The sequence below is a fragment of the Emys orbicularis genome, chromosome 19 (genome assembly GCF_028017835.1).
Source record: "Emys orbicularis isolate rEmyOrb1 chromosome 19, rEmyOrb1.hap1, whole genome shotgun sequence".
NCBI lineage: Eukaryota > Metazoa > Chordata > Testudines > Emydidae > Emys > Emys orbicularis.
Genome location: NC_088701.1, coordinates 685,528 through 703,874, shown reverse-complemented (window position 1 = coordinate 703,874; position 18,347 = coordinate 685,528). Strand labels below are relative to the sequence as shown.

The following is an 18,347-nucleotide window of genomic DNA, read 5'->3' as shown; positions in this document are numbered from 1 at the left end:
AACCGGGGGGACCAGGCGCTGGGGGGAGCAGGAACCGGGGGGAACAGGGGCTGGGGGGAGCGGGGGGGCTCGCTGGGTCTCTGCAGCGACTGAGGTTCCTCTGTGTGTCTCGTAGGGCGAGATGGGCCCCCCAGGACCGGTGGGGCCGGCGGGGCTGCCGGGGGAGCCTGGCGAGCAGGTAAGCAGCTGGGGGAGGGGGCCCTGTCAGAGGCTGCACAGCCGGGGGGGCGGGGGGCTCAGGAATGGCCGGCATGCTCCCCGCCGCGGGGGCTGCGAGTCCCTGCCTGCGCCGCCCGCTGAGTGACGGGGGGCTCCTCTCCTCCCCCACAGGGCCCTGCGGGGCGGCCGGGGCTGCCGGGAGCCGACGGGGGACGGGGGCCTCCGGGGACCATGATCATGCTGCCGGTAGGTGGGGGGGGGTGCGGGGCAGGACGGGCCGGGGGGGCTGTGGGGTGCTGAGACTGGTTGGGGGGCTGGTGTCCATCAAGGGGGGCAGTCTGGTCCCTACTCTCTGGGTAGGGCTGGGGGGGCTGGTGCCCAGGTGGGGGGAAGCGGCCATTCCCCACTCTCTTTGGGGGGGCAGGGGGCTGGTGTGCAGGCGGGGGGGGGCAGGGCTGTTCCTGGCTCTGTGGGGGGGAGTCAGGGGGCTGGTGCCCCGGCAGGGGGGGCCCAGCCGCTCCCCGCCCTGTCGCTGATCCGGGCGCTGCCCCGTTCCCCCCCCAGTTCCAGTTCCAGTTCGGCGGCGACTCGCCCAAGGGCCCCACCGTGTCCTTCCAGGAGGCGCAGGCACAGGCCGTCCTGCAGCAGGCCAAGGTAAGGCCGGGCCTTGCACCCGCGCCGGGACCCGCACCCAGGCCCCCTCACTCGCCCCCGAGCCCCGTCTCTGCCCCAGCCTCACCCGGCTCCTTCTCTTCCAGCTCTCCATGAAGGGACCCCCGGGCCCCATGGGCTTGACCGGCCGGCCGGGCCCCCTGGTGAGTGGTGGGGCTGGGGGGCAGCATGGGGTAGCGGGGGGTGTCTTCGCGTTTATTTTCGGGGTGTAAAGTAACCCCCAAGGGCTGGGTGGGCCGGCTCAGGGGGCAGGGAATGGGACGTGGAGGGGCAGCAGCGGGGGGGCCGGCTCGGGGGGGGCAGGGAAGGGGACTGGGGGGGAGCAGTGGGGGGGCTGGCCCGGGGGGCAGGGAATGGGACGTGGGGGGGCGGCAGCGGGGGGGGGCGTCTCGGGGGGGCAGGGAATGGGACGTGGGGGGGCGGCAGCGGGGGGGCCGGCCCGGGGAGCAGGGAATGGCACGTGGGGGGGCGGCAGTGGGGGGCTGGCTCAGGGGGCAGGGAATGGGACTGGGAGTGTAGCGGGGGGGCTGGCTCGGGTCGCAGGGAATGGGACGTGGGGGGGAGCAGTGGGAGGGCTGGCCTGGGGGGCAGGGAATGGGACTGGGGGGGCAGTGGGGGGCCGGCTCAGGGGGGCAGGGAATGGGACGTGGGGGGGAGGTAGCGGGGGGCCGGCTCGGGGGCAAGGAATGGAATGTGTGGGGGGGAGCAGTGGGGGGGCTGGCTCGGGAGGCAGGGAATGGGATGTGGGGGGGAGCAGTGGGGGGCAGGGAATGGGACGTGGGGGGGCAGCGGGGGGCTGGCTCGGGGGGCAGGGAATGGGACTGGGGGGGCAGTGGGGGGCCAACCCGGGGGGCAGGGAATGGGACGTGGGGGGGACAGCGAGGGGCTGGCTCGGGGGACAAGGAATAGGACGTGGGGGGGGAGCAGTGGGGGGCCGGCCCAGGGGGGCAGGGAATGGGAGGTCGGGGGGGGGAGCAGCGGAGGGGCCGGCCCGGGGGGCAGGGAATGGGACTGGAGGGGCAGCGGGGGGGCCGGCCCGGGGGGCTGAGCCAAGACATGGCCTTTCCTTGGCCAGTGACTGACCTGGGGACCGTCACCTGCCCCCCAGCCCCTCACTGAGGATTTTCTCCTTTGTTTTTTGTAGGGTCTCCCTGGAAATCCCGGCCTGAAAGGGGACTCGGGAGACATGGGGCCACAGGTGAGCTGGGCGACCCCAGGGGGCTCCCTGTGCCATGGGGCAGGGGGGGCTGAGCAGCGCATGGCCCTGGTGCCCAGCCGATGGGCACTGTGGGGACGGGGTTTGGGGGGGGGGTCAGTGCCGGGGCCAGCTGGGGGGGCATGGGGAGTGGGCTGGGGCCAGTGGGGTGCAGAGTCTGGATGGAGGGAGGATAGGGGCCCAGCTCAGGGGGGAAGAATGGGGGCCTGTGGGGGGGTTGGGGCCTGGTGGGGGGATGGGGGGCAGGTGGCACAGGACCTGGGGGGGCCCAGCTGGGAGTGTCGAGTGGAGCCGTCAGCCCTTCTTTCTCCTGCAGGGTCCGCGGGGGATGCAGGGCCCAGCCGGCCCGCCAGGGAAAGGGGGCAAACGGGTGAGTGCTGCTGCCTGTGGGGACGAGCCGCTGGGGGCGCAGTCTGGGGGGTGCCCTGGGGGGCTGCCCCCCTCCCGCCCGGCCTGGGGCACCTGGCAATGCAGCGCCCGCCCCAGGGGCAGTAAAGCGACAGTTCCTGCCCCGGCACCTCTGATCCGTGCCCCTCACGCCCCAGCCCGCCCTGTGCGCCCCCCGTCCCCACCCAGCACCCCCCGTCCCTGCCCCGGCTCCTGCCCGTCGGTGCCGCGAGTCGCCCTGAGCTGGGGCCTGATGTGGGTCAGCCCGGCAGCGCGGTGGGGCCCCGATCCCTCCCCGGCCCAGCAAGGGCGGCCTGGCGGGTCCCCCACGGCCCGGTCACGGCTCAGAGCAGCGGGGCCGTGCTCCCCCCCGTCACACATTTGCCCCCATAGGGCCTGGGGGGTAAACGTGTGACAGATCCAGGGAAGCCCATGGCCTTGCCAGCAGCACCCCCGGGCAGGGGTTCTGGCGGGGGCAGCCCCCTCCGGGGACTTTCCAGTGGGGGCAGGGGGATCCCCCTGGGGCCTCTGTCCTGCCAGCCCTCCCCTAAGGATGGGGCCCCCGTGGCCCTGTGGCCCGTCCCTTCGCTGGCGCAGACACGGCCCGGCTGGTCATTCACCAGGCCTGGTGGTGTGTGAGCTGGGCCCGGGGTCCCCGCCGGGGGCTTTGAACTGTCCTCAGGTGACTGCAGCCATGGTGCCCTCCCGGGGGACACGTCAGGGCTGAGTCCCGCAGTGGGGTCCGCAGCCCCCCCAGCCCCCCAGAGCTCAGCCGAGCCGGGGCTTTGCTCCACGCGCTCTGGCGGCTCGGCCCCCAGGCTGTTTCAGTCCCTGCCGACGTCCCAGACACTCCCCGCAGCACCCCTCAGCGCCCCCATGGCTGGCCCCGAACTGCCCCCTCCAGCCGGTCTGGCCCGAGCGCGCCGGAGCCGGCCTCACACCCTTGACTGTTTTGCAGGGTCGCTCTGGGGCGGACGGTGCCAGGGGCCTCCCGGGGGACACCGGACCCAAGGTCTGTGGCTGGATTAAGATCCCGGGATGGTGGGGTGGGCGTCAGGACTCCTGGGTTCTATCTCTAGCTCCGGGAGGGGGGGGAGGGGGAGGGGCCCGGAGCTCTGGTTCTGTTCCCGGCCTTGCCCCAAACGCCCCTGCTGTGTGGCTGGGTGAGCCCCTTCCCCTCTGGGGCCTCAGTTTCCCCCCGACACGAAGAGGCGACGCTGCGGCCGCCCGGGTCCTGCGCGGCCTCACTTCCGAGAGGCTTTGCAGATGGCACTCGGCCCCAGGGACAATGGGGCGGGGGGACAATGGGGGGAGGGGAGGGGGGGAGATAAGGGGCTGGCTGAGGGACCGTGGCGGGGAGCGGAGCCCTCTGGGGTGGGGCAGGGGGTGTCTGTGGCCCCCCACACGCCCTGTGTGCTGGGCCTGCTCCCTGCCCCGCTCCCCACTGGGCCTGCCTGGCTAACGCCTCCCCCCCACCCCCCCGTAGGGCGACAGGGGCTTCGATGGGCTGCCGGGGCTGCCGGGCGAGAAGGGTCACAAGGTAAGTGTGAGCCCCCCCCCCCCCCCCCAACCCGACTCCAAGGGGCAGGTGTGAGCCCCCCCCCCCCCCCCCGGGCCCCACAGGCCTCACCTCTTGCTCTCTCTCCCACAGGGGGACGTGGGGAAGCTGGGCCCCCCGGGCCCCCCAGGAGAGAACGGAGCCAAGGTAAGGGCCCCAGGCGGGGAAGGGGGCACGGGTGCTGCTGGACCCAGCGCGGCCCCCACTCAGCTCTGCTCTCTCTCTCCTAGGGCTCGGGCGGCCTGCCAGGACCCAGGGGGCAGTCCGGGGAGCCCGTGAGTACCCCACACTGGACCGGCGGAGCTGGGGGCAGGACTCCTGGGTTCCCTCTCTGGCTGTGGGAGGGGGGTTGGGGGCTAGGGGTTAGAGCAGGGGAGGCTGGGAGCCAGGACTCCTGGGTTCGCTCCACGGCTCTGGGAGGGGGTGGGGGCTAGGGGTTAGAGCAGGGGGGGCTGGGAGCCAGGACTCCTGGGTTCGCACCACGGATCTGGGAGGGGGTGGGGGCTAGGGGTTAGAGCAGAGGGGCTGGGGGGGCAGGACTCCTGGGTTCCCTCCCTGGCTCTGGGAGGGGGTGGGGGCTAGGGGTTAGAGCAGGGGGGGCTGGGAGCCAGGACTCCTGGGTTCGCTCCACGGCTCGGAGGGGGTGGGGGCTAGGGGTTAGAGCAGGGGGGTTTGGGGGGCAGGACTCCTGGGTTCCCTCCCTGGCTCTGGGAGGGGGTGGGGGCTAGGGGTTAGAGCAGGGGGGGGCAGGGAGTCAGGACTCCTGGGTTCGCTCCACGGCTCGGAGGGGGTGGGGGCTAGGGGTTAGAGCAGGGGGGGCTGGGGGGCAGGACTCCTGGGTTCCCTCCCTGGCTGTGGGAGGCGGTGGGCTCTGGTGGGGTTGGGGGGATGGGGGGGGGTGGAGGGGCTGGTACTCTCAGGCAGTCTAACGTCTCTTTCTTCGGCCGTAGGGCGTGCGTGGCTTGGTCGGCTCTCGTGGCCCCCCCCGGCCCCCCAGGACAGCCGGTAAGAGTCCTGTCTATTGTCCCCCCCCATGTGTTTGCTGCTCCCCACTGACACTCTCCCCTCCCCCCGCAGGGCGTGAGCGGCATGGACGGCGCGTCTGGGCCCAAGGGCAACGTGGTGAGAGCAGGCGGGGCCGACCCTGGGGGTGCCGGGGGCTGTGGGGGCCTATGGGGGTGTGGAGGCCTATTGAGGGCGGTAGGGAGACTGTGGGGGGCTAAGGAGCTGTGGGATGTTGGGGGGCCTGTGGGGGTGTGGGGGGCTGTAGGGGGCCTGTGGAGGGCATAAGGGGGTGTGGGGGGGCTGTGGGATGTTGGGGGGGCTGTGGGGGTGTGGGCAGCTATAGGGAGCCTGTGGGGGGCTAAGGGGCTGTGGGGGCTGTGGGATGTTGGGGGGGCTGTGGAGGTGTGGGGGCCTGTGGGGGGCATAAGCGGGTGGGGGGGGCTGGCTCAGGCCTGGGGCTCCCAGTGGCGGATGCAGCAGGATGCATTGGGGGGGCACTGAACGCCGGGCGGCCCCTCGGACTCTGTTCCCCTCTGCGGCTGGGCCCCCCCAGCTGGACTCGAAGCCCCTTGCACTGGTGGCTGGGGGGGGGGGGGAAGGGGGCTGCGCCCACATCTCACGGATGCTGCTCTCTCCCCAGGGGATCCAGGGGGAGCCGGGCCCCCCCGGGCAGCAGGGGACCCCGGGACCCCAGGTATGTCCGTCACCCTCATGGGGCAAGGCTGGATCGCTCCCCACCCCCCCAGCCAGTCCCATGGGGGGGCCTGGCCTGGTGGATGGGGCTGCAGGGGGGGGGCTGGGGTGGCACATGTGATGGGGGTGGGGCCAGGGGAGGTGCTGGGGGGTGGGACTGAGGTAGGGGGGTGGGGATGCTGGGTGTGGCGGCGGGGGGGGGGGGGGGGGCTGTACACTGTCCCCCTGTGACCCATCTCTGTTCTCTCCGCCAGGGCCTGCCTGGCCCCCAGGGGCCCGTCGGGATGCCGGGGGAGAAGGTGAGTGTGGGGAGGGTGTGGGGCTGCTCTGGAGCATGTGTGGGGCTGGGGTGGGGGCTGGGCACTGGGCCTCCTGCGACCCCCAGCTGGTCTGACTGCAGGGTTGGGGGCACGGAGTGATGGCTCTGTGGGGGCTGGTGTGGGCGGCCGGGGCTGCCGGGGCCCCATGGTGGCTGCGAGGGGGGGCAGGATCTGAGGGGGGCGCCCCCATGACGTGTCCTTTCTCCGCGCAGGGCCCACCAGGGAAGCGGGGCATGCAGGGCGTGGCTGGCGCCGACGGCCCCCCCGTAAGTACTGGGGGCGCTGGGGGCAGGGGAGGGCCTGGGGGCTCAGACGCAGGCCTGGGGCTTTGCCCGGCACATTTCCGCCCCCCCCCCCCCCCGGCACAAACAAACAGGCAGAGCACGGCATGTCCCCCCCCCCGCACACATGCACGCCCCCCCCCACGTCCCTGTGACATATCAGGGAGCGGGCGGATTTGACCTGGGAATGTTGCAGGGGGGTTACATTGGGGATGGGGGGCTGCCCTTGCAGGAAGCTACCTGAGCTGTAACCTGACCCAGGAGGGGGGGTGGGAGAAGTGACACCTGCCCGGGAGACGGACAAAGGAGAGGAGGAGCTGAGGGGAGGGGGGAGAGAGATGCTGGAGGAGTTTTTAGTGTCAGTTTGGGCTGGGTGGTGCAACGCAGGGAACCCCAAGCTGGGGTCTAAGCTCCCTGAACCCCCCAGAAGGACTTGATTGAGGGGTCCTGGTTGTACCTACACGCTCTGCTTGGAACTGTGTTCCTGTCATCTAATAAACCTTCTGTGTTACTGGCTGGCTGAGAGTCCCAGGGAATCGCAGGAAGTGAGGGGTGCAGGGCCTTGACTCCCCCACGCTCCGTGACAGTCCCCCCCTAGGAACACCACCCGCCAGCATGCCCCCCCCCAGGCACAAACACACAGGCAGAGCACGGCATGTGCCCCCCTGGCACATCCCCCCCAGCACAGCCCCCCCATCCCCCCCTCTTCTATCCCCTGCCGCCAGTGAGCTCGATAGGGGCCGGGGGGGGGGGGGGCTGCTGGGGCCCCCTGAGCCCAGCCTGGTGCTAACCTCCCCGTGTCTCTTGTGCTTCCTTGCAGGGTCACCCGGGCAGAGAGGGGCCGGCGGGGGAGAAAGGGCTCCAGGTACAGAGCCCCTGGGGCCTGGGCTGCCCCCCATTGGGGGCACGTGGGGAGCAGGTGTGGGGCAGGAAGGGGCTGCCTCTAGGGGCACCAAGCAGCCGCACGCCCCAGGGCCACAGTCCCATCCCGGCGGTGCCCTTGGGGGGCAGGGCCCATGGAGCCCATGGGGGGTCATGCAAGCAGTGGGGCCTGTGGGGGCGTTTCCATGGGGTGCGGGGCCCATGGGGGGTCATGCGAGCGGTGGGGCCTGTGGGGGGGCGTTTCCATGGGGGGGGCCATGGGGGGGGCCATGGGGGGTGGGGTGTGGGGCCTGTGAGCGGTGGGGCGTTTCCATGGGGGGTGGGGCCCATGGGGGGTCGTGGGTGTGGGGCCTGTGGGGGGTGTTTCCGGGGGGTGGGGCCCACGGGGAGCAGGGCTGGGGTGTCTGATGCTCTCTCTCCCTAGGGCCCAGCCGGCGCCGTGGGACCCGTTGGCTACCCAGGCCCCCGCGGGGTCAAGGTGGGAACCGCCTGTAACGATGCTGGTTCTGGCGGGACCCAACTGAGAGTGTCAATTCAGGACAAATCGCTGAGAGCAGGGCAGTTACAGCCCAAGGCTGGGGTTTCTCCACCTCTAAGGCACCAAACCAGCCAGACTAAGAGGACTTTGGTCTCACCCCACTGGCTAACCACAAGTCACACAAGCAATTCCCTTAGACACTCCAGTTTCCCAGTATCACCACCAGTGCCACTCGTTATGGGGACGAATGGTTATGAAAACCAATACCCCAGTAAAAGAAGAAAGGTTCTCCTGATCCCAAAGGACCAAGCCCCAGACCCAGGTCAATATACAAATCAGATCTTACCCACAAATCACGCTGTTGCCAATCCTTTAGAATCTAAAGTCTAAAGGTTTATTCATAAAAGGAAACAGACAGAGATGAGAGCTAGAATTGGTTACATGAAATCAATTCCATACAGTAATGGCAAAGTTATTGGTTCAGGCTTGTAGCAGCGATAGAATAAACTGCAGGTTCAAATCAAGTCTCTGGAACATCCCCAGCTGGGATTGGTCGTTCAGTCCTTTGTTCAGAGCTTCAGTTTGTAGCCCAGTCCCTTCAGAGGTAAGACGCAGGATTGAAGACCAAATGGAGATGAGGCATCAGCCTTTTATAGCCTTTTCCAGGTGTAAGAACACCTCTTTGTTCTTAAAAAGAACAGGAGTACTTGTGGCACCTTAGAGACTAACAAATTTATTAGAGCATAAGCTTTCGTGGGCTACAACCCACTTCTTCGGATGCATCCGAAGAAGTGGGTTGTAGCCCACGAAAGCTTATGCTCTAATAAATTTGTTAGTCTCTAAGGTGCCACAAGTACTCCTGTTCTTTTTACGGATACAGACTAACACGGCTGCTACTCTGAAACCTGTCTTTGTTCTTACTGTGGAAGATTACAGCAAAATGGAGTCTGGAGTCACATGGGCCAGTCCCTGCATACTTTGCTGAGTTATAAGGCATATCTGCCTTCTCTCAATGGGTCAGTTGTGTAGCTGATGGTCCTTAATGGGCCATCAAGCAGGCTAGGCAGAGCTAACACCAACTTGTCTGGGATGTCTCCCAGCAGCATAGCATAAGTTTGAAATACAGACAGTATAGAGCCAATATTCGTAACTTCAACTACAAAATTGATACACACATATAGACAGCATAATCATAACCAGCAAACCATAACCTCGTCTTAGACACCTCATTTGACCCCCTTTATACAAGATTTGGTGCCACTACAGGACTTTGGTTGCAACCATGTTCTATTCGGTCCCAGATTATGTCAATAATGTCACACCACCCCCAATGCTCGGCCGGGCCCCAGCGAAGGGACCCTCCCCGCCGCCCTTCCCCCCACCCCGGGCCGTCAGCCAGGCCAGCCCCACGGCAGGGTCAGAGCCCAGACAGGAGCTGCTCCCTGCCATGCCAACACCTCCCCCTGCGACTCTGGTAACTCCCCCAGGGCCTTTTCCCCCCAGTCCCTCCCCGTGGCCCGGGGCCTCCCCCCCATGTGCTCTGGGGCCTCTCCCCCCCAGTCCCTCCCCCCACATGCCCCGGGGCCTCTTCCCCCAGTCCCTCTCCCCACGTGCCCCGGGGCTTCCAGCCCGACACCAGCAGGGAGCATGGGGGGTGCTGGCTGGGTCCCCTCCCCGCAGCGCCGGAGCCCCCCAGCCCCTGCACTCTGGATGCAGTGCTGCCTCCACAGTGTTCGGGGCCCAGAGTCCTGCTCTGACACCCCCCCCCCCCCGTGTCTCCGCAGGGGGCCTTCGGAGCCAGGGGCCTGAAGGGAAGCAAAGGGGAGAAGGTAAGGACGAGGGCGGGGGGAGACACACACACCAGCTGGGACCTGCCAGGTGACAAGGGAAAGAAAAATGTCCCACTGCGGGAGTGGGGCCTGCAGGGGAGAATCATGGACTGGGGCTGGGCTAGCAGGGGCTGCGGGTCGGGAGTGAGGGGCACCGGCAGAGCTGGGGGGGCAGGGCTGGGCTAGCAGGGGCTGCGGGTCGGGAGTGAGGGGCACCAGCAGAGCTGGGGGGGCCTGGCGCTGGGCTAGCAGGGGCTGCGGGTTGGGAGTGAGGGGCACCGGCAGAGCTGGGGGTCAGGGCTGGGCTAGCAGGGGCTGCGAGTCGGGAGTGAGGGGCACCGGCAGGTCTGGGGGGGCAGGGGCTGCAGGTTGGGAGTGAGAGGCACTGGCAGAGCTGGGGGGGGCAGGGCTGGGCTAGCGGGGGTTGCGGGTTGGGAGTGAGGGGCACTGGCAGAGTTGGGGGTGGGTGCTGGAGACCCACGTTGGTCGTTAAGGGGCTGTGCTCCCAGTTCACTCCGAGAAGGTGACCCCCCAGGTTTCGGGGTTGGCCCACCCCGGCCTGACCCGTGTCTCTGCCCAGGGAGAAGACGGATTCCCCGGCTTCAAGGGTGACATGGGCCACAAGGGCGACAGGGTGAGCGGGGCCCCTCCTGGGGGGTGGGGTTGACTGCACATTTCACCGCAAAATGTGGGGCGTTTCCTACCGGCTGGGCCTGTCAGAGCTGGGCAGTGGTGCAGGGACACGGGGGAGGGGGTTGGGCTTTGGGTGTGGGGCAGGAGGGGGAGGGGGAGGGGGGTGTCATGGAGTCCCCGGGCGATGCTCTGGAACTGCTCCCCACAAAGCCAGGAGCAGACTGTCTTCAGGGCAAGAAGCTCACACGGCTTCACCTTCCTGGGTCTGACCTTGGAGCATTCAGCATATGCCCCTCCGTGCGCTTCCCACAGTGGGTCCACCCAGGCCGGGTCCTGGGGAAGCCAGAGGGTTCTGCACCCCCACTTCGCAGTCAGACGTGACTCTTAGCCAGCCAGTAAAATAGAGGTTTATTAAATGACAGGAACACGGTCTAAAACAGAGCTTGTAGGTACAGCGAACAGGACCCCTCAGCTGGGTCCATCCTGGGGTCCCGTGAGCCAGACACTCACGTCTGCCCTCACTCCTAGACCCCAGCCGGCTCCAAACTGAAACCCCCTCCAGCCCCTCCTTTCTGGCCTTTGTCTCTTTCCTGGGCCAGGAGGTCACCTGATCTCTTTGTTCACCTTTAGCTATTTCCTTGCAGGGGGGAAGGGCCCCGGCCATTTGTTGCCAGGGAGTCAGAGTGTCAGTGATTTATGCACACTGGTCTTTATCCCACCACCTAGAGACTTAAGAAATGCATAGGGGAAACTGAGGCACCCACACAGTAGTCAGAGGAAAGATTAAGAACATCCCCACTTTGTCACACGGGGCTCTGGGTGTGGGGCAGGAGGGGGAGGGGTGGGACTTGGGGGCAGGAGGGGGGCTCTGGGCGAGGGGGTGAAGGGGGCGGCACAGGGATAGCCCCAGCCTGAAATGCCGTGCTATCTCGGCACCGGGGGGCGTCTCTCTCTCTGTTGCAGGGCAACGTGGGGCCGCTGGGGCCACGGGGGGAGGACGGCCCCGAGGGGCTGAAGGGCCAGCTGGGCCCCGTGGGGGAGGCGGGCGCCTCCGGCCTGGCGGGGGAGAAGGTGAGTGCGTCCCCGTCCCCTCGCCCCCGCGTCCGGCTTGGGGCCCTCCCGCCTCTCAGCTCCGTTCTCTCTCCCTGTAGGGGAAGCTGGGCGTGCCAGGCCTGCCGGGCTACCCGGGGCGCCAGGGCCCCAAGGTAAGTGGGGGGCAGGAGTCTGGGGCCTCGGAGCCCACGGCATCCTGGGAGGGGGCCCCAGGCCCCCCGGCTTCGCCCCCCTAACCCGTGCTCTCTCCTGCAGGGCTCTGCCGGCTTCCCGGGCCCCCTGGGGCTCGCCGGGGAGAAAGGAAAGAGGGTGAGTGAGCCGGGCCCTGATCTAAATATTGACTCCCAGGTGGTGGCAGGCGTGGGGCGCGTGTGCCCGTGGGGCAGGGCAGTGCCACGCACAGTATTTCACCCATGCTACCGCTTTGTTCTCCCCTCGCAGGGCAAGGCTGGCCAGGCTGGGCAGGCAGGACAGCGTGGACCTCCGGTGAGCGGCCCCAGACCCCCCCGGCCCCCCTCAGCGCTGGGGGACAGGCCAAGGAGCCGGCTCTGTCCCCCGGTGACAGCCCCCCGTTCCCCAGCTACCAGCCCTGACGCCCCCCATAGCCCAGTGACTGGCCCCAGCTCGGCCCCAGAGCCCCCCACGCCCCAGAGCCCCCTCCATACCCCAGTGACTGGCCGAGCCCTTTAGCCCCCCACGTCCCACAGTGACCAGCCCCAGCTGGGCCACAGCCCCCCCCCCCATACCCCAGTGACCATCCCCGGAACCCCCCCACCCCAACAGTGACCGGCCCCAGCTGGGCCCCAGAGCCCCCCCAGCCAGCGCTGAGCAGGCCCCGGTGCCCCCCATCCACCAGGCCGGTCTCCGGCAGCCTGCCCCACGCTGCCCCTGCTCATCCCGCTCTCCCTCTCTCTGCCCAGGGCCTGCCAGGGGAGCGAGGCCAGACGGGACCGACAGGGAAGCCTGGCCCGAAGGTACCTCAGGGTCTGGCTGCGCAGCGCCGACCCCACCCACTCCGTCCGTCCGTCTGTCTGTGTCGGTGTCCACCAGCCGGGTACTAGCCAGACCCCCCGTGCCCAGTCTCAGCCCCCTCGCCCCATGGGTACAGCACCCTGGCCCCACTCCATGGGGCGCTGGGGACCCGACCCAGCTCCCTGCCATCCCCCCATTGACCTCTGCCCCCATACCCAGTGTCCTCCCTCTGCCCAGCGCCCCCCCCAGCGCCCAGTGCCCCCCTGGTGCCCGGTGCCCCCCAGCGCCCTATCCTCCTCCCCTGGCACCCCTGCCATGCATCCCGCCCCCTGCTCCGCCCCCCCCAGTCCCTGCCTTGTCCCCATCCCCTCGCCTCACCCCTACCCAGCGCCCTCCCTCTGCCCAGCGCCCGGTGCCGCCTGGTGCCCCCCAGCACCCCCAGTGCCCCCCCAGTGCCCGGTGCCCCCCTGGCGCCTAGTACTCCCCAGTGCCCGGTGCCCCCCTGGCGCCTGGTACCCCCCAGTGCCCAGTGCCCCCCAGCACCCCATCCTCCTCCCTGACACCCCTGTCATGCACCCCGCCCCCCCCAGTCCCTGCCTCGTCCCCATCCCCTCGCCTCACCCCTACCCGGCGCCCGTCCCTGCTGCCCGTACCCCGGCTGGTGCGTGCTCTGGCGCAGGGTCCCCGTCCCCGTGGGGAAGCCTGGCCGCCCTCAGCCTGGTTCTCTGTCCCCAGGGCGACACCAGCCATGACGGGGCCCCCGGAGCCGGGGGGGAGAAGGTGAGTCTGAGCGGGGACCCCACGGGCTGGCCAGTATCTGTGGGTGTGGGGGGGGATCCCCCACCAACCCCCCTTGCCCTGGGGGGGGGGGACAGCCACCCGGGGGGGCAGGGCCTCTGTGGGGCTCGGGGGAAGGGGGGGTACAGGGGTCCTGGGGGGCTAAGGGGAGGGGGAGGGGAATACAGGGGCCCTGGGGGGCTGTGGGAGAGGGTGGGGGAGGGGAATTGAGGGGGGTCCAGGTGCTGTCCCCCTTGTGCTCACCCCTGTTCTCCTGCTCTCCCAGGGCCCCCAGGGGCCGCAGGGCCCCAACGGTTTCCGAGGCCCGAAGGGGCCACCCGTAAGTACAACTCACCCCCCCCCCCCCGGGGCTGGAAACAAACCCTCCCGCGGGTCCCTCCTGCAGGGCTGGGGTTCAGGGAGAGCCATTATGGGAGGAGCTGTGTGGGGCGGCCCTGGGGGGGAGGCGTGGGGGGTGAGACCGGGAAGGGAGGCGTGTGGGGCAGGCCCCGGTGGGGATCTGGCTGGTCGGCGCATGGGGCGGCCCTGGGGGGGGCCGCGTGGGGTGGGACGGGGGGGGAGGCATGGGGGGACGCGTGTGGGTTGGGACCGAGGGGGGAGGCGTGGGGGGTGGGACCAGGGTGGGGGGAGGCGTGTGGGGCAGGCCCCAGTGGGGATCTGGCTGGTTGGTGCGTGGAGCGGCCCTCGAGGGGGGGGGGGTGTGGGGCAGGCCCCGGGGGGGAGGCGTGTGGGGCAGGCCCCGGTGGGATCTGCAGCCCCTGACTCTGCGCCTTGCAGGGCCCGGCCGGGAAGGACGGGCTGCCCGGACACCCAGGACAGCGCGGGGAGCCGGTGAGTGGCCCCCCCACGCCCTATTGCCCCCCCAGTGGGGCACGGCTGCAGGGGCTGCCCGACACTCACCCCCGTCTCTCCGCAGGGATACCACGGCAAGACCGGCTTCCCCGGCCCCACGGGGGTGGTGGGACCCCAGGTGAGTGAGCCCTGCGCCCCCCGGCCCCATGCCCGCCCTGGCCCCGCACCTCGGGAGCTTGGGCCCGTCTTCCTGTCAATGGCCTGTGATGCCCCCCCCCCACTCTCTCCATGGGGGGCCATTGCTGGGCTGGGGGGTGGCACAGTCAGCAGGCGTGTCCTGTGGGGGGCGCCCTGCTCCCCCTCTGTGCCCGTGGGGTACAGCTGGCCAGGCCTTGGGGGGGCGGCAGGGCTGACGTGGGCCCCTCGCCGAGCTGCCTGGGGCGTCTGCTGCAGGTTCAACCCCCCCCCCCGGCTCCTGTGGGGGTGGGGTTGCCCCTTCTTTTGCAGGGCCCAGCAAGCCCCCCATTGGATCCAGCCCACCGTGCCCCACCTCACTGTTGCCCCTTCTCTGCCCCTCAGGGGAGCTCGGGCGAGACGGGCCCCATTGGAGAGCGGGGGCATCCGGGCCCCCCTGGCCCCCCTGGGGAGCAGGGGCTGCCAGGGGCTGCCGGCCGGGAAGGGGCCAAGGTAAGTGCCCTGCTGGAGGCCAGGGGAGCAGGGGCTGTGTGGGCACGCACCCCCCAGTTCCTGCTTGGGCAGCACGGCAAGCAGAGCTGACCAGGGGCTGGGAGCCCGGACGCCTGGGTTCTCTGCCCGGCTCTGGGCGGGGAGTGGGTGGGTCCGATGGTCTGGAATGGCTCTGTATGAAGCCAGCTAGGTCTGGGGTGGCACAACTTCCCTCAGGGCACTTGTCACCAGGTGTGTGGGGTGGGACTGGGGGCGGGAAGCGTGTGGGGTGGGACCGGGGGGAGCCTTTCTGGTCTGACCTTGGAGCGTCCAGCATCCCTGCTCGCACCACACACTTCCCCTTGGCGGGTCCAGCTGGACGGGACCCTGGGGCAGCCAGAGGGCCCTGCCCCCCACTCCGCAGTCAGCCGTGACTCTCAGCCAGTCGACAGGAACAGAACAGGGATCAGTGACTTCTTGGGGGGACCCCGGGCCAGACGCCTCCGAGTCCCCAACAGCCGATTGCCCAGTGACCCGACCCCCCTGGTGCTCCTCCTCCTGGGCACTGTCCATCCCATCCGTGCAGGCAGGTGGAGCCACCTCATCTCCCCCGAGGGGCTCAGCAAAAGTCACCCAATTCCCACCACCTGGGCGTTGGTGCAATCCACAGGGAAACTGAGGCACACAGTCTTCATTCAAAACAGTAAGACTCCCATTGGCTCATGTACAACATAATAAGGAGGAAAAATCCACGTTGTCACAGTGTGGTCTAGTGGTTAGAGCGGGGGAGGTGGGGGAGCCCGGACTCCTGGGTCCTACCCTTAGCTCTGCCCGGGCTGACTGCATGCCTGGGGCAGAGATTAATAGGGTCCCATCCAGCCTGCTGTGCCCCCGGCCCTAGGACAGCCCCCGCTTAGTGCCTGTTTACGCTAGAGAAGGTCTCAGAACCTCCCACCCTTGTAAATGCAGAGGGGCCGTGTGACGAAGTGGGGTTTTATTCATCCTTGGGATCCCTCAGCAAGGCAAGTCGGACAGGGAAAAATACATCCTGGTGGTGGTAGATTTTGCTACTCGCTGTCCCATGGCGGTAGCCTTGTCCTCTAGCGAGGCAGACACCGTGGCAGACGCGCTGCTGAGCGTTTTCTGCAGAGCGGGGTTCCCCAAGTCGGTCCTTACGGACCAGGGCTCCAATTTCATGTCAACTCTGCTCCAGTGCTCGTGGGAGAAGCGTGGGGTCCGACACACACCACGTTGTCACGGAGTCCCCGGGCGATGCTCTGGGGCTGCTCCCTACAAAGCCAGGCGGGCTCCTGGGGAAGCCAGAGGGTCCTGCCCCCCAACTCCGCAGTCAGACGTGACTCTCAGCCAGCGTAAAACAGAAGGTTTATTAGTCGGTGTGACGATGCGGTTCTGGCGGAACCCAACTGAGAGTGCCAACTCAGGACAAATTGCTCAAACAGGGCAGTTACAGCCCAAGGCTGGGGTTTTTCCACCTCTAAGGCAAACCAAACCAGCCAGACTAAGAGGACTTCGGTCTCACCCCACTGGCTAACCGCAAGTCTCACAAGCAATTTCCTTAGACACTCCAGTTTCCCAGTATCACCACCAGTACCACTCGTTATGGGGACGAATGGTTATGAAAACCAATACCCAAGTAAAAGAAAAAAGGTTCTCTCGATCCCAAAGGACCAAGCCCCAGACCCAGGTCAATATATAAATCAGATCTTACCCACAAATCACGCTGTTGCCAATCCTTTAGAATCTAAAATCTAAAGGTTTATTCATAAAAGGAAAAATATAGAGATGAGAGTTAGAATTGGTTAAATGGCATCAACTACACACAGTAATGGCAAAGTTCTTGGTTCAGGCTTGCAGCCGCGATAGAATAAACTGCAGGTTCAAATCAAGTCTCTGGAACATCCCCCGCTGGGATGGGTCATCAGTCCTTTGTTCAGAGCTTCAGTTTGTAGCAAAGTCCCTCCAGAGGTAAGAAGCAGGATTGAAGACAAAATGGAGATGAGGCATCAGCCTAGTCTTTTCCAGGTGTAAGAACACCTCTTTGTCCTTACTGTGGAAAATTACAGCAAAATGGAGTCTGGAGTCACATGGGCAAGTTCCTGCATACTTTGCTGAGTCTCAAGGCATATTTGCCTTCTCTCAATGGGTCCATTGTATAGCTGATGGTCCTTAATGGGCCATCAAGCAGGCTAGGCAGAGCTAATCCCAGCTTGTCTGGGACATCACCCAGAAGCATACCATAAATTTGCCATACAGACAGCATAGAGCCAATATTCATAACTTCAACTACAAAACTGATACACACATATAGACAGCATAATCATAACCAGTAAACCATAACCTTGTCTTAGACACCCATTTGACCCTCTTTATACAAGATTTGGGTGCCACTACAGGACCTTGGTTGCAACAATGATCTATATGGTCCCAGTTTATGTCAATAACATCACAGTCGGCAGGATCACAGCGTAGAACAGAGCTTGTTAGCACAGATATCAGTGACTTTCAGCCAAGTCCCTCTTGGGAGTCCTGGGCCAGACGCTCTGGATTCCTCCCACACAGACTGCCAGTCTCCAGCCACCTGACCTCCTCCGACACCCCCCTTCATGCCCCTCCTCCTTCTCTTTGTCTCAATTCCCCGGCCAAAGGTGTCACCTGGTCACACACCCCTCCTGGGTCTCAGGTTTCACAGGTGCAAATACCTGGACAGCCTCACCTGCCCCAGCAAAACTCACACCCCCAATTCCCACCTCCTAAGTATTGGTGCAGTATACAGGGAAACTGAGGCACCCACAGTATTAGCATGGGACAGTAAGACTCACATGCAGCATAACAAGATGAATAAAACCCGACTTCGTCACAGGCCGTGACACCCTGGGCCTGGGGTCAGCTGCTCAGGGCCCCCTGGCAAACAGTCACCTGCTTCCTGCTCTTCTCATGCCCAGCACCTGCTCCGGCCCCCCGTGTTCTGCCTCGGCCTGCTGGGCCCCCTCGCTGCTCCCCCTACGGACCGGGGGTTCGGCGCCCCCAGCCAGCTCTGGGGAATGGGGCGCTGTGCCCTGCCCCCTCGGCTCTGGTAGGGTGAGGGGCATCTGCCTGTGGTGAGGGTGTGGGGTGTGGGAGGGGTCCCCACTCACTGCTAACCGTCTCTGTCCCCTAGGGCGACCCTGGCCTGGCTGGCCTGCCTGGGAAGAGCGGCCCCCCGGGAATCCCTGGTTTTCCTGGCGCCAGGGCTGCGCCTGGCGAGGCGGTGAGTGCTGCCTGGGCGGGGGGCTGGGAGGGCTGGTGCTGGGATGGGGCACTCGCGGGTGTAACGGTCCTGTCTTGTCTCCTCCACAGGGGCCGGCCGGCCTGAAGGGCAGGGAGGGGCCTCCCGGGCCCCCGGGCCCCACAGTGAGTAGCTGGCCCCATGGCCCCATCCCCATGCTGGGGTGGGGGCCCACGGGGACTTCTGGCGGGAAGGGAAGGGGATTTGGGGACTCTTGGGGGGCCTTTGGGGGGCTGGGGCTCTGGGGGGCTGTCGGTGGGAGGGTCAATGGGGGACTTGGGGGGGCTGTCAGGAGGGGGTGCGGGATGGTGGGCTCTGATGGCTCTCAGGGCAGGGTCTCAGTGGGGTTTGGGGGTGGAGGGACTTCCATGGGGCAATTGGGGGCACGGCACCCCCCAACCAATGTGCAATTCTCCCCAGGGCTCCCCCGGCGAGCGAGGCCCCTCGGGGGCAGCTGGAGGCATCGGGCTGCCAGGCCATGGGGGGGAGCAGGGCACCCCCGGTCCCGCTGGGGAGAAGGGCGCCCCGGTAAGTGCTGGCTGCTCCTGTCAGGGCTGCGCTTGGACCCTGACCCCCCTGTGGGGCTTTTGGAGGGGGGCAGTGTGAGTGCAGCGGGGGGGCTGCACCTTTCTAGGGGGTCGGTCTCTGCCCTGTGGGGTGGGCTGGG

At 67.1% G+C, this 18,347-nt stretch overlaps 1 protein-coding gene across 1 annotated transcript in view; it reads left to right on the top strand.

Moving 5' to 3' along the window:
- The window catches only part of COL5A3 (collagen type V alpha 3 chain), a 47,070-nt gene that overhangs the window by 13,124 nt on the left and 15,599 nt on the right, over positions 1-18,347 (top strand). The window contains exons 11-41 of the mRNA XM_065419607.1: positions 116-178; positions 331-405; positions 730-813; positions 918-974; positions 1,976-2,029; positions 2,364-2,417; positions 3,393-3,446; positions 3,921-3,974; positions 4,086-4,139; positions 4,223-4,267; positions 5,070-5,114; positions 5,638-5,691; positions 5,945-5,989; positions 6,223-6,276; positions 7,112-7,156; positions 7,598-7,651; positions 9,436-9,480; positions 10,061-10,114; positions 11,077-11,184; positions 11,265-11,318; positions 11,422-11,475; positions 11,608-11,652; positions 12,087-12,140; positions 12,874-12,918; positions 13,202-13,255; positions 13,714-13,767; positions 13,853-13,906; positions 14,308-14,415; positions 17,573-17,662; positions 17,752-17,805; positions 18,101-18,208. Coding sequence (XP_065275679.1) covers positions 116-178; positions 331-405; positions 730-813; positions 918-974; positions 1,976-2,029; positions 2,364-2,417; positions 3,393-3,446; positions 3,921-3,974; positions 4,086-4,139; positions 4,223-4,267; positions 5,070-5,114; positions 5,638-5,691; positions 5,945-5,989; positions 6,223-6,276; positions 7,112-7,156; positions 7,598-7,651; positions 9,436-9,480; positions 10,061-10,114; positions 11,077-11,184; positions 11,265-11,318; positions 11,422-11,475; positions 11,608-11,652; positions 12,087-12,140; positions 12,874-12,918; positions 13,202-13,255; positions 13,714-13,767; positions 13,853-13,906; positions 14,308-14,415; positions 17,573-17,662; positions 17,752-17,805; positions 18,101-18,208 — 1,872 coding nt within the window. The remainder of the gene's footprint in view (positions 1-115; positions 179-330; positions 406-729; positions 814-917; positions 975-1,975; positions 2,030-2,363; positions 2,418-3,392; positions 3,447-3,920; positions 3,975-4,085; positions 4,140-4,222; positions 4,268-5,069; positions 5,115-5,637; positions 5,692-5,944; positions 5,990-6,222; positions 6,277-7,111; positions 7,157-7,597; positions 7,652-9,435; positions 9,481-10,060; positions 10,115-11,076; positions 11,185-11,264; positions 11,319-11,421; positions 11,476-11,607; positions 11,653-12,086; positions 12,141-12,873; positions 12,919-13,201; positions 13,256-13,713; positions 13,768-13,852; positions 13,907-14,307; positions 14,416-17,572; positions 17,663-17,751; positions 17,806-18,100; positions 18,209-18,347) is intronic.